At 39.0% G+C, this 14,951-nt stretch overlaps 1 protein-coding gene and 1 pseudogene across 2 annotated transcripts in view; both read right to left on the bottom strand.

The window, feature by feature from the left end:
- Positions 1-14,951, bottom strand: part of LOC143678249 (UDP-glucuronosyltransferase 1A3-like) — a 70,672-nt gene that overhangs the window by 48,136 nt on the left and 7,585 nt on the right. The window contains exon 1 of one of the 2 annotated variants that reach the window (XM_077155475.1): positions 14,640-14,924. The exons of the other annotated variant lie outside the window; for it this stretch is intronic. Within the exon in view, the coding sequence (XP_077011590.1) occupies positions 14,640-14,909 (270 nt within the window). The 5' untranslated portion in view covers positions 14,910-14,924. Of the gene's footprint in view, positions 1-14,639; positions 14,925-14,951 lie in introns of those variants that run through there. 2 annotated transcript variants of the gene reach the window in all.
- LOC143678568 (small nucleolar RNA SNORA70) lies at positions 1,823-1,940 on the bottom strand (annotated as a pseudogene).

The following is a 14,951-nucleotide window of genomic DNA, read 5'->3' as shown; positions in this document are numbered from 1 at the left end:
CGGTGGCAGAGCGCTCCTTTGCCATGCCTGGATTCGATTCCTGGTGTCTGCCCATGCAAAAAAAAAGGTAGCAACTATTTTAAAAATGGAAAATAATAAGTGTTGGAGAGGATGTGAAGAAATAGGAGCACACATTCATTGCTGGTTGAAACATAAGATAGTGTAGCCACTGTGGAACATACTCATTGGATAGAGATTAATGTAAAGGTAAAGAAAAGAACAAGCATTGTGAGGATGCAGACAAATTGGAACCCTTTTATATTGTAGGTGTGATTGTGAAATGGTGCAACCATTGTGAAATCAAATGGACAGTTTCTCAGAAAGTTGAACAGAGAAGTACCATAGGACCTGGCAACCCATTTCTTGGTATACAACCCAAAGCACTGAAAGCAGGTGTTCAAAAGATGTCTGGACAGCAATGTTCATATCAGCATTAGTCACTATAGTGAAAAAGTGGAATCAACCCAAGTGTCCTTCAACAGATGAATGGACAAATTAAATGTGGTCTAGCCATCCAAGAATATTATTCAGTCATAAAAAGGAACAGAGTTCTGATCCAAGCTACAACATGAATGAGTCTTGAAGATATCATGTCGAGTGAAATAACCCAGACCCAAAAGGACAATTATGGTATAATCTCACTTATATGAATTACCTAGAACTAGAAAATACATAAATACACCTGGTAGATTACAGGTTAGCGGGGGCCAGGGCATGAGGGGAATGGGGACGTAGAGCTTAAGGGATGTGGAGTGAAAAGTTTGGGTAACAGATGGTGGTGATGTGGGCACAACATTCTGAATGCAATTAATACCACTGAATGGTACACTTGAAAACCGCCTACATGGGATACTTTGAGTTGTGTATATAAATTTTGTAAACAGTGGCTATCTTTCTGAGGCTGTCCCTGCCCCCTCATTCTTCCCCATGCACTATACACTGAAATAGTCAAAAAACTAAAAGGGAAATCATCAAAATGCCTCTTACTGGAAATTGACAACTAGTGTGTTGCAGTTGTTTGTGTATATATTGGTTTTCCCACTAGGTTCTTGGATGAAGAGACTATAGCTTATACATGTGGACACCCTCAGCACCAAGCACAGAGATCAAGTAAAAATCAAGACATACTTGACAAATGAATGTGAATCACTAAATTAGTAAGAGACTCTGGAATAAGTAACCCTTCAACCAAATGATGGCATCCCTTCCCAGGTGGCTGGGCCCTGCCTGCAGAATGGCACCCACATACCTTTAGTGCACCCTGCAGTGCAGCTTCTTGGCTCCTTCAGAGGAAGCCCCTTCACAGCTCTGGGGCAGAAGGATGCCCTCTGAATGGGTTCACTTTGGAGAACAGAGCCCGGGGATTTTTGCTTGTTTCTTTTTGTTTTTACATGGCCAGAAGTAGTTTATTGTTGATGTAAGTTGAGTGAGGGAAGTGCTGGGAAGGTCTACCTGAGTGCAGGACCCACAACTTGTTAGGGGGCCATGATGGGCATGTATTTGACCCCCCAACCATCCAGATTGAGGTAGTTTTTTCTCAGCCAACATGTCTTCAAATTTATCAGCACTGAACTTGGTAAAGCCCCACCTCTTGGAGATGTGGATATTCTGGTGGCCAGGGAACTTGACCTTGGCCCTGCCTAGTACCCCAGTCACATGCTCCTTGTGTTGAACATTGGTGCAGATGCATATGGTGACTTGACTGATGTGGGCCCTGGTTTCTGTGCCCTGGGACATTTCAAAGGCACCTTGCATAACTGTCTGCGTCCTAGATTGGACACACACAAGGTCCATCCACAGATGTTGACCATCAACAAATAAGGCCTATTTCCAAGGTCTCTTTGGGCAACCCATATGAGCAGCAGCTGCATACACAACCAAGGAGGCTGCTGTCTGCAGAGCCCAGTATTTTAAAAGTAATTCAAATTCAATGTCATCAGGGGAGGAATGAGAAGAAGGATGTAAGGATGTAAGGTGTTCAATTTTCCACAGTCCCCACCTCCTCTCCTTTTTTAAATCTTTGAAATTATTTGGCTTCTGAGTTTGAAACCCCTGGCCTACATCTGCTAACTACAAACCTCACTCTCTGCCAACACCCAATGGCTCGTTCTCTGTCTTTTTCTTCCTTTGCACACTCTTCACAGGGTTCTGTCTTGGACGATGACTACTGCCTCCTTTCTTCACCTCACAAAGTCCTGGTAAACCCGCCAGGTTCAGCTCAGTGGTCGACATTCTGTGGAGTATCCCGATACCTTCTCCATGAGCAGAATCATTTGCCCCCTTGTTCCCACAGCCATGTTCTGTGTTATAACAGACTGTTATAACTGACAGTATCAATGTCTAGATTGTGCCTCCATCTCACTGCTAGTCACTCACTGATGGGATTTAGTCTCATTTATCTTTCTATCATGAATTCCTGGTAGGTACCTGCACCCAGTAGGTGCTCAATAAATGCTTGCTACATCAATGACTCATGTTTCAACTTTATTCAAAACATTACAAAGAAGGTTGCATCCACAGTGTGGATTTGAACAAGTAGGGTAGGAGAGTAGTGCTTCCCAATTTTTTACTTTTTAGCCCATTTGTTCTGCATCTAATATTAGTATAAAGATAATGTGCAAGTATAAAGATGACTTGCATTTGGTATCTATCATAAACACACACACACATCAGAAGGCATTTAAATCTAAATTTTAGTGCTGTTTCCCAACTCCTCATGATTCAAAATCCTCTGTGGCCTGGCATGCTTCCCTATCCTCAGAACAGTGGCAACTGTGTGGTTGGCAGAATAATAGTCCCCCTAAAGGTGTCCACATCCTACTCCCAGGAACCTGTGAATATGCTATGCTACATGGCACAGGCAAATTAAGGAGCAAAAAGTTCACTCATAAACAGACCTGGAGATGAGGAGATTGTCCTGGATTATCCAGGTGGGCCAAATGTGATCACAAGGGAAACAGGAGGCAGAGTTGGGGCCAGAGTGATGCAGCATGAGAAAGATTCCATCAACCTTTGCTAGCTTTGAAGATGGAGGAAGGGGCCACTAGCCAGGGAATGTGGGCAGCCATTAGAAGCTGGAAGAGGCAAGGAAACAGATCCCATCCCCACCCAAGAGCCTCAAGAAAAGCCCACAATCTTGCTGAAACCTTAATTTTAGCCCAGTAAGACCCACTGCAGAATTCTGACGTCAACAAATGTAAGATAATAAATCTGTTATTTACATCACTAAGTTTATGGTACTTTGATACAGGCAGCCATGGGAGACTGATATACTGGGTCATCAGAAGAAGATCCTGAAGTTCCTTTTGCATCATCCAAACTGGGAACTGAGGGGCCAATATGGTGGCTTAGTAATGTGTGTGCATTTTTAGTTCGTCCTCCAGAGCAACTACTAAATAACCAGAAACAGTACAGAACAGCTCCCAGAGCCACAACAGTGACTGAACACACAGCGTACCCCAGTCTGGACCAGCTGGACTGGCTGTGAGTCTCTGGAACAGTGAGTTCCCCAAGCTGCGCGCAGTTCCCCAAGCCACGGCGGCCGGCACCCAGTGCCCCTCCCCCACAGGTGGCTTCCCGGAGGGAAAGGAAAGAGTCTCTAACAGTAGCAGGGACTGAGTCCAACCAAACACCAATAGTGGCATTAATAAACAAATTCTGACTACTAAAAATAGGCCCTCAGCTCAGGCGAAACTGGTCAAGGCGGAGGTCGCCTATTGGGCTAACCAAAAAAGAGGAAAGTGGACGAAACAGAGCCCTCTGAGGCTGTTTCTATGGAGGCTTGGCTGCCTCTGGATTCAGCTGCAACTGCCCCAAATGCAGAAACAGGCTGCTTTCAGGGCTGTCTCCCACCTGAACCTTCCCCACTGGAGGGGTGAAACACAACTCAGGTGGAATCCCTCTCTCAAGGAATTCAGACCCCAGGGCTTTGCAATTTGAAGCCATTAAAACCAGCCTACAACCTTTCCTCTGTCTCCACCATGCCCCCAGGAGGGAGAGCCTTCCAGAGTTAAAGGAGCCACAACATCTTTTGCTGGTGGGACCCACAGACAGACAAGTGCCACATACTGGGCAAGATAAGAAAAACAGAGCCCAGAGACTTCACAGGAAAGTCTTTCAACCTGCTGGGTCTCACACTCAGGGAAAACTGACGCAGGTGATTCCTTCCCCCCAAAAGGAGGCCAGCCTAGTCCAAGAAAACCCGGCTGGAGTCTGTAATACCTATGTAGACCCTCCTAAGGATGGGGATGGAAAAGGCACATTAAAAGCAGGACAAGAAACAAGAAAACAAGAACTGAAAAATTACGCTCTGTTAAACAAAACTTAAGCTAGAGGCCCAGAAAAAGCTGAACTGAAGGTCAATGAACAGATAGACAACAAACTCATTTAGCAAGAGAACCCTAGGTAAAATAAGTGAAAGCAATCTCAAGAATAAACTAATTAAGGTAATTAAATGTCCAGATGCCAGCAAAAAATAACAAATCACACCAGGAAAATTGAAGATATGGCCCAGTCAAAGGAACAAGCCAATAGTTCAAATGAGATACAGGAGGTGAGACAACTAATGCTGAATATATGAACAGAAATGGAAAACCTCTTCAAAAACCAAATCAGTCAATTGAGGGAGACATGAAGAAAGCAAGGAATGAACAAAAAGAAGAAATGGAAAGTCTGAAAAAACAAATCACAGAACTTATGGGAATGAAAGATACAGTAGAAGAGATGGAAAAACAATGGAAACCTACAATGGTAGATTTCAAGAGACAGAGGTTAGAATTAGTGAACTGGAGGATGGAACATCTGAAATCCAAAAAGAAACAGAAACTATAGGGAAAAGAATGGAAAAATATGAGCAGGGGCTCAGGGAAATGAATGATAATATGAAGCGCACAAATATACATGTTGTGGGTGTTCCTGAAGGAGAAGAGAAGGGAAAAGGAGGAGAAAAACTAATGGAAGAAATTATCACTGAAAATTTCCCAACTCTTATGAAAGACCTAAAATTACAGATCCAAGAAGTGCAGCGCACCCCAAAGAGAATAGATCCAAACAGACATTCTCTAAGACACTTACTAGTTAGAATGTCAGAGGTCAAAGAGAAAGAGAGGATCTTGAAAGCAGCAAGAGAAAAGCAATCCATCACATACAAGGGAAACCCAATAAGACTATGTGTAGATTTCTCAGCAGAAACCATGGAGGCAAGAAGACAGTGGGATGATATATTTAAATTACTAAAAGAGAAAAACTGCCAACCAAGAATTCTATATCCAGCAAAATTGTCCCTCAAAAATGAGGGAGAAATTAAAACATTTTCAGACAAAAAATCACTGAGAGAATTTGTGACCAAGAGACCAGCTCTGCAAGAAATACTAAAGGGAACACTAGAGACAGATACGAAAAGACGGAAGAGAGAGGTGTGGAGAAGAGTGTAGAAAGAAGGAAAATTAGATATGATATATAAAATACAAAAGGCAAAATGGTAGAGGAAAGTACTACCCAAACAGTAATAACACTAAATGTTAATGGACTGAACTCCCCAATCAAAAGTCATAGACTGGCAGAATGGATTAAAAAACAGGATCCTTCTATATGCTGTCTACAGGAAACACATCTTAGACCCAAAGACAAACTGGGAACTGGGGCCATCCTTTTTTTTTTTTCTCAAATGGGCAGGCACTGGGAATCGAACCCAGGATCCGGCATGGCAGGTGTGAACTCTGCCTGCTGAGCCACCCTGGCTCGCCCAGGCCTATCCTTTTGAATGCCATCATTTATTCAACTAGTAAGGTGCTGGGTACAGGAAGCATTAGGTATTGGTTTGAGGATTAAGCGGGTTTACTGATTTTAAGGCTATAGCAATAATCATCAGCAAAAGGGGCTGATGAGAAGACTACAGCTGGAACATGGCACCACCTGGTATTTGTGAGATAATTAAAGCATAGTGCATAGAACAGTTCCTGCATATAGATCTACTCCACAAATGTTAGCTGTTGCTACTTTCCACAGTAAACCAGAGTGGAAAATCCTGCTTAATCCAAACCTAACCACTTTACATTTAATTCATGTACAACACCTTGGCATGAATGGACAAAGACTAATGCACAAGAGGCTCCTTTGTGCAAACATAAACCTGGAAGGAAGTTGGCTGTATACACAGAATGACACATGCTGGGACTCCTTTGTTTTCTACCCATGAGGCATTTGACCATCGTGAGAATGTTGAACACTTTCAAAAGGGATGCTCAATGCTCTGCTTTTCTCTTCCTCATTCACTAACTCAATCCAATTTCTTGACACCACAGGACAGGCGAGCAGGGCAGAGCTGGTATGAGAAAGGGAATAAGCTGTTTGGGCAGATCATCAAGAAAAGGAAGGACAGTATAAGATGAGGACAGAAACATTTTTTATATTCTTATAATAATTTTTTCCATTGTCTAGGAATTTGTGGCTTAAAGAGAAGCAAGTGTACAGGAGCAACAGCATCACTGCAAGGGGAGTCAGTGGCCATGGGTTCTGTCCTGATGTCCTGCATTTTCCAGGAGAACCTTAAGAAATACCTCCAAAAAGTTAATTTTTTAATAGTAAAAATTGAGAAGATATAATACAATTACCAAAGAATAAAGATTAGTGTTTACTATAGAAAGCTTCCATACTCCATGAAACATTAATGGAAAAAGACACATACCTAATAAAATTCTTTTCAGGTCTTGGAAAATTATTGCGTTATGTGTTTGGTTAAAAAAAAAAGTAACTACATGTATCACAACAACAATAAAAATACCTAAGGGGAACAAAAGACAGAGACTTAAAATATAAAAAGGGCATAAGCCCTAAACAATTGCTTTAAGGGTTTCCAGATAATCCTTTAATGCCGTGAAGACATTCTGAATTTGTGCCCATCATATTCTGAAAAGAAACATAGCAAAACACACAGATAAAACTTTAAGATAATGTATTAATAAGATATCTGGAAATGAAAAAATCTGAAATCTAAAGAGAAAACACCTTTAATTGTAGATTAATTCTGAGGCTGAACAAGTCATTTCCTCCCCTCCCCCCGCCCCCCACCAGCTCCAGCAACCACCCATCTCCCAGACTCTCTATATGTAGCACAGCGCACAGACAGAACATGTGCCCTAGGCTTCAAACACTTGGTACATCTCATGCTCTTGGCCATAGTCATTAGCTCAGAGATGTGCATTTCACTTAATCAGAAACAATGAGACAGAAGTTTGTACTAGGAAGGCTGGGAAAAGTTTAAGGTTGGGGCCTATGCTGCCTAGGTCTCATGAGCCTGAAGATGATGGATCAGTGATCAAATACAAGAGTTAAAAGTATAAAACTCATAGAAGAAAAACTGGGTGTAAATTTTTATGATCATAGACTAGGCTAAGTCTTTTTAGATATGACACCAAAAGCAGAAGCAAGAAACAAAGAATGACGCAAATTGTACTCATCAAATTTAAAGCTTTTATGCTTCAAAGGATACCATCAAGAATGTGAAAAGAAAACCCACACATGGTTGAAAAATATATATGATGTATCTAATAAGGGTTTAATATCCAGATACATAAAGAACTCTTACAACTCGACACACAAAAAAAACAAACGCAATTAACCTTTCTCCAAAGAAGATATACCAATGACCAACGAGTACATGAAAAGATGCTCAATGTCATTAGTTATTAGGGAAATGCAAATCAAACCACAATAAGATTTTTCACACCAGCCAGGAGAGCTATATAAAAAAAACTTTTTTTAATGAAAAACAACAAATATTAATGTGAACCTGGATAAACTGGAACCCTCATTCATTGCTGGTGGCAGGGTAAATTGTTACAGCCACTGTAGGAAACAGTTTAATAGTTCTTCAGTAAGTTAAGCATTGAATTACACGTGACCAAGAAATTTTATTTCTGGGTATATAACCAAAAGAATTGAAAACAGGTCTTCAAACACAAACTAGCATACATGAATGTTCATAGCAGAAGTATTCACAATAGTTAAAAGGTGAAAACACTTCAAATGTCCATCACTGACAGAGGAAAGCAATATGTGGTCTCTCCATACATTGGAATATTCTTCAGCCATAAAAAGGAAGTTCTGATAGATGCTACGACATGGATGAACCATGAAAACGTAATGCTGAAAGAAGCTAGACACAAAGACCACATACTGTATGATTCCATTGACATAAAATACCCAGAATAGGCAATTCCATAGTAAGAGAAAGAGATTGACCCTTGCCATGGGCTGGGTGGAGGGAGAATGGGGAGTGCTGCCTAAAGGGTAGGGGGTTTGCATTTGGGGTGATGAAAATGTTCTGGACCAGATCATGGTGATGGAGCACAATATTATGAAAGCCACTCAATGCCATAGAATTGTACACTTCACAATGGTTAAAATGGTAAATTATATGTTATGTGTATTTCACGACAATAAAATAAAATGGTATAGCCTCTTTGGAAAATAGTCCAGAAGTCCCTCAAAAAATAAACATGTAGTTATCATACAGTTCAGCAATTTTCCTTTGTAGTGGATTGAAGTTCATATACCCCAGAAAAACATGTTTTTAAATCTAATCCAATGCATGTGAACCCATTGTAAGTAGGACCTTCTGATAGGACGTTTTCAGGTAAGTTGTGACTCACCTGAACCAGGGTAGGAACTTAATCTTATTCTTGGAGTCCTTTACACATGGAATGAATATGGGTAGGGACAGAAAGGCAAGGGAGAAAGAAGATGCAATCAACAGAACCTGGAAGGAAGGGAGAGACCAGCAGATACATTCATGTGCCTTGCCATATGGCAGAGGTGCCAAGACTTGTGGCAGCTGATCTTTGAGAAAACATCTCTTTATGATGCCTTCATTTGGACTGTTTCCCAGACTCTAACTATAAGCAAATGAATTCCCATTATTTAAGCCAAAGCTATTTCATGGAATTCCCTTGAGAAGCCTAGGAAACTGAAAAACATTCCTATATACATGCCCAAGAGAATTAGAAATATATGTTCACACAAAAACTCTATTCTAATATTCATAGCCGCATTATGCATAAGAACCATAAATGGAAAAAAAATGTCCATCAGATAATGAGTAGTTTCATAAAACGTGGTATATCTACAGAACTTAAAGTATTCACCAATAAAATGTAAGGCTACAACATGTAAAAACCTTTAAAATGTGATGCTTAAGTCAAGGGAGCCAGGCATTTGTAAATAGGACCTTTGCAGATAACAGGTGAGTCTTGATCCATGTGACTAGAGGCCTTATAGAGGGGAAGGGAGGATGCCTTATAGAGGGGAAGGGAGGATGCAGTCAGACAGCAGTAGGTTCAGGAAGGAGAGACCACCACATGACAGAGGACTGCCAACACCAGTACATGCTGATCGCGGGAGGAAGCCTGGTTGGCTGAAATCTTGATTTTGGACATCTAGCTTAGAGACAAATGCTTGTTGCTTAAGCCAACCTATTGTGCAGTATTTGTCATAGCAACTCTAGCAAATGAAGACAACCATTAAAGGATAAATCAGTCTTTTTCCACCTCTGGTCCTACTCTTCTGTATCAAAACAGGAAGACAGACCCCTGCTGTGGGAAATCATTCATCTGACTCTCTATAAACAATCTATTTCCACTTTCTCAGCCAACTTTCTCAGTAAATGCATATTCATTTCATTTTTTCTCCTCCCACTCTTTCTGAATCCTTTCAATAGAACTTCTTTCACCACTCTAGTGAGATTACCATCTGAGAAGTTGTTAGTGGCCTCATTAATGACCACAATAGCCTATTCTCCACTTTTATCTTATTCAGCTGAATTTTGAGCTCTTTAGTATTTTCTACAATGCTTTCCTCCTGTTAATCTGCAACTGGTAGTACACCCAAACTAACCCAGTTTAACAAGCTCCTCATTTGTTTTTAATTTTTTCTTTTTTCCACTCAGGGGATAAGAAAATTTATGTAAAGCTAGTGAAAGTTCTTATTTAGGGTATCTATAATTGACAAAATTCAGAGAAATCCTTTGCCTTTGGGAATTTATGAAAACAAAATTATTTGTTGAACATGATTATGGCGATATCTGGGGGGAGGGAATAATTAACTTGAAACGAGCCAAAAATGAATTTTTAAAAAGTGCATATTAAAAGCAATGAAGACCACAATTGGTAATACATAAAATAAAATCAGTGACTTAGATATGATCTCCCAGAATGAAGGCAGGGAAGGCAGGGATAGAGAAGATAAGAAAGGTGAGGATAAAGATGATAGTGATGAGGCCTGGAGAATGGAAACCTAGGGATGACAGTGTTCCCAAATCATAAATCAGAACCAAAAGTTCAATGATTTAACAGAGGACAATCTTCAAGCTTTCAGTAAATCTGGGTTTAACTTTAGGCTTACTGTGCACAGTAGGCAGAATAATAACTTCATGCCTTAATCCCCAGAACCTGTAAATATGTTATTTCCATGAGAAAAGGGATTTTGCAGATATGCTTAATTGAAGGATCCTGAACTGGAATATCCTGGATTATCTGGGTGAGGACAATGTAATCACAGGGTCCTTATAAATGAAAGAGGGAGGCAGAAGAGTGAGAGATTTCAGGAGGCTGCACTGCTGCCTTGAGGAAGGAGGAAGGTGGCCAGAAGTCAATGAAAGTGGACAGCCTCTAGGAGCTGGAAAGGGCACTGAAACAGATTATCCCTAGGGCCTTTAGAAGAAACAGTGTCCTGTACCTTGATTTTATCCCAGTGAGACACATTTCAGACCTCAGTGTTCCAGCAATAAATGTGTAAGATAATAAGTTTGGGTTGTTTGAGCCACTAAGTTTGTGGTAATCTGTTATAGCAGCATTGGGAAACTAATCCACTGTATTGGGGGAAATTTTATGCAAAAAGATCAGTCCCTTGGTTATAAGAATAAGGAGCAAAAAGTATGCTACTTGTGAAGCAACCAAATGAGACTAGCTTTCGATTTCTCCTGCACACTAGAATACACCAGCTGATAACAAGGAAGTGAATAAATCTGTATCCAAACAAATTGGCACTCAGAGTGGAGTAAGAAACAGTCTCAGGTATATAAAGTCTTCCCAAATTGTCAATCTATTATATTCCAGGAGAAATACTGGAAGATATAATCGACTTAATTCAAAGATGAATTAAAAGTAAAATAAAAAAGCAAACCAAGTACCTTGGTGGAAGAAATGTTTGGTATTTTGTTTTCATACTACAGTAGAGAAATGTGTGCTTGATTGGAAGCCCCAGGCAAGAAACACCATGAAAGATTTGGCACCTTTCCATTTGCAATAGGTAGAATTCCAAAATTAACAAGGAAAAAGAAAACAATAAGGAGAATGAGCTTACAGTAAATGGAAAGAATAAAATTAACCATATACATGCATGAACAGACCAAATCATATGTTAAAAGAGACTGTGAGATTGGAGTTTATTTAAAAATGTGTTTATACTAAAAATAATGATAATAATAATAAAATGTGGTCTTCACAAGTAAACATGTAAAAGTATGAGATTCAAGGAATACAAAAATAGCAAGTTTAGCAATATTGACATTAGATAAGATAGATGGTAAGTGATATTACTTAATGACAAAAGCAAATTTTATGGAGAAAATACAAAAATTATAAACCGAAGTGCAGCAAAAATATAGCATATATAGCAAAAATTATTAAAGCTCCAAAACATGACCAAAATTCAGTTAGAAGAGGATATTGTTTTTACTTTTTCTTTTTTTTTAGGTGCATGGTCCAGAAATCAAACCTGGGTCTCCTGCATGGAAGGTGAGCATTCTACTACTGAACCACCCATACACCCTCAGAAGGGGATATTTTAAGATATCTGTTTTAAAAATTGGGAAGATTCAGTAGATTTTAAAATAAAAAATTGATTTATGCAATTAATGACGAAGTATTACAGCTATACATAGACCCTTACAAAAAAATAAATTTTTAGATGTATCTATGATATTTACAAATAATGATCATATGGTGTCCATTATACTAGTCACTGATTATATAGCTATTGAACACTTGAGTTGTATTTAGTCCACGTAAGATATAAGGATAAAATATATATAAGATTTTGTATACTTAATATGGAAAAAAGAGAATGCAAAATATCTCATTAATAATTTTATACTGAATTCATGCTGAAAGGATAATATTTTACATATTTGGATAAATAAAATATATTATTAATGCTGATTTTATTTGTTTACTTTTACTTTTTTAAAAACATACCTACTAGAAATTTTAAATTACAAATGTGGCTTGCATTATATTTCCGTGGACAACACTGTACTAGACCACAGAGAAGACCCCTTCAGAAATTATCAAAAGCAGTGACTTCACAAAAAAATTCTCTAATTATAATCCAAAATAATTAAGAAGAAAAAAGGAAAGTTAAAAGTCTAAACTATACATAGATTAAAAGACAGCACCAAGATAGCCATAAAATAAAATTGAAATCAAAATCTCCAAAACAATGAAACGGAGAGAAATGTATATCAAAACCTAACAAACAGTAAAAGTTGTATTTATAGTCTTCAACAATATAATTCTTCAATGCAAGGATCAGTTAAATAATTTTTAAAATAAGCTGAAATTAGCAAAATAGAATTAAAAAGAGCAGAGGGAGTAAACAAATCACAAAGCTGCTTCTTTGAGAAGACCAATAAAATAATCTATCATAAGCCTTTAAGTTGGAAGAATGATAAGGAGCAAACATATATGACTTAGACTTTGACCTTTCATCTTAGAGAAAAAGAACAAAAGCTACTAAAGGAGTCAATCTAAGGGTAAACTAAACTAAATAAGTAAGGGTGACAGTAACTCAAAATTTAAAAAGGAGAAGAATTAATGGGACAAAAATCATAATAATTGAGCCTATCATGTATCACAAGTAAATGATCTTTTATGCACCAAATAACTAGGCTTCAATATGTCTAAAGGAAAATCAGAATGCTGGCAGACACTCTCCTTAATACACTTGTATTTCCAAGGCTTAACCCACAACTGCAAGTCTACAAGAGCTACAAATGTCAAAATAAACAAGAAATAACAGCTGAGATTGAGTTGTGGAGATTACCAAGGTTCAAGGTAGATACTGGACCACAAAGATCATGGACCTTGAAGGTCAAGTGGCAGACAACCAGTCTCCAGATGACACACCTTGACCACCTGGGCAATATTTTGATTATGCCAATAATAATGGTGATAGATATCATTTATTGGGTGATTTATTATTGGGACTGATTATGATCACACTCATCCAGATAGAAGAAGGGCACTGAAATTTGAACCTAGCAGTTAATTTCAGGGGACGTATTTATATAGACAAACTAAATTAGCAATAAATCATTTTAAACACTTTCCTACTTTTCAGCAGTTCACAGATCCACTAGATGTATATACATTGATAATTTTAAAAATATAACAACAAAGGGGAAGAATCAAGTATGAAGAATCAAGTATCAATCACCTTGTGATTTGATCAAAAAGAAGAATGAAGATTAGAATCCTTTATAATAAAACATTCATTAATAAAAAGAAATACAGAGTAAGAAAACAAGTATAAAACATCTAATATCGTAGGAGTTATATAAATTAGATGAATAGGACATGAATAGGCTGATTTCCCTACAAAAGTGACAGTTCACTCAGTGAATTAAGAAATGAAATCCAGCCCCCCCCACCAAATTCAAACAAATGCATCCAAATGTAGAGGGTTAATGTAAGATGCCTCTGAAATCAATGATAAACAGGAGTTACTATCAGAGACACTTGGGGTGGTGTGGGATCGATTCTGTGGTATGGTCAACTTCCAGACAAAGCCTTCACATACTATACTCCCATCTCTTCACCCATGACCCCAACTTCATGGGTTCTTAGGCTCATGGTTTGATCTCAATGATGCTTACTACCATCCTTTCATGATTTCAGGTTCCCAAGTAGAAGACCCATTTGACATGCAACTGTCATGATGCATACCCAAATCAGGAACATTTCCCACTCTACTCTAGGGACAAACTCCAGGTCAGGGTCATCCTGTCGGAGAAGCTCAAAAAAGTTGGAATTCATTATTTTTCACTCTAATGACAAGCCCTAGACCTCCCTCTCTGGCACTGTCTCATTTCCACTTAACTTATTCAACGTCTTTGAAACTTCAACTGGTTTGACTGGTTAGGTCCCCTTGTAATCATATCTCTATCCTTTCCAAGACAGGAACTTGAAAACGTGTATTGTCAACAATGACAATTTGCTGGTTCCTAAAACCCATACCTAGGTCAATTCCCCAGCTGGATCAGATTTTCTTCTTCTACATAGCAGAAGACATTTCCACAACCATGAAAAGGTACCTCTATGAATGGACAGTCTTTGTTGAGATGCACAGTGGCTTGTCATCGTATAATGGACCCCACCCCTGCCTCTCCTTTCTCTCAGTGACCATGCCAACTTAATCACACTCCAGGAGATGCTTTAACAAAATATCTCCCCAAAGGTTGTTAAAGGGAGAATGAGAGGTAGACATATTTAGAAAGACTAGTAGATATGAAAGCACTTGAAAGAAAGTTTTTTAAAAACTGTGTTCCACCGGGAACCCTGAGCAGGTAAAAAACCCATACAGACCTGAGGCAGTGGCTTTCTGTGGGCACAGTTTATGCCCTCAATGAAGACCATGTTGGGCATTATGGGCTTGGGATAGTCCATCACAAAGTCTCTGAAGAGCCACACAGATCCGTATCTGAAAATATCTGCTGGGGACATCTGTCTCTGCAGGAGCTCAGAGGCAAGGCTTCCATAGGGGGAGTAAGAAACATGGCAAATGTATTTGAGGATCAGAGGATAGAGCATGTTCTTGACCCGCTGCAGGAATGTCATGTGGTCTGAATTCACCATTAATAACCTAGGAATATACGAGGAAGGGTTTGGGCACTGTGT

This window comes from Tamandua tetradactyla, chromosome 3 (genome assembly GCF_023851605.1).
Source record: "Tamandua tetradactyla isolate mTamTet1 chromosome 3, mTamTet1.pri, whole genome shotgun sequence".
Taxonomy (NCBI): Eukaryota; Metazoa; Chordata; class Mammalia; order Pilosa; family Myrmecophagidae; genus Tamandua; species Tamandua tetradactyla.
The sequence above is the reverse complement of the archived record's forward strand: the minus strand, read 5'-3'. Positions and strand labels throughout refer to the sequence as shown.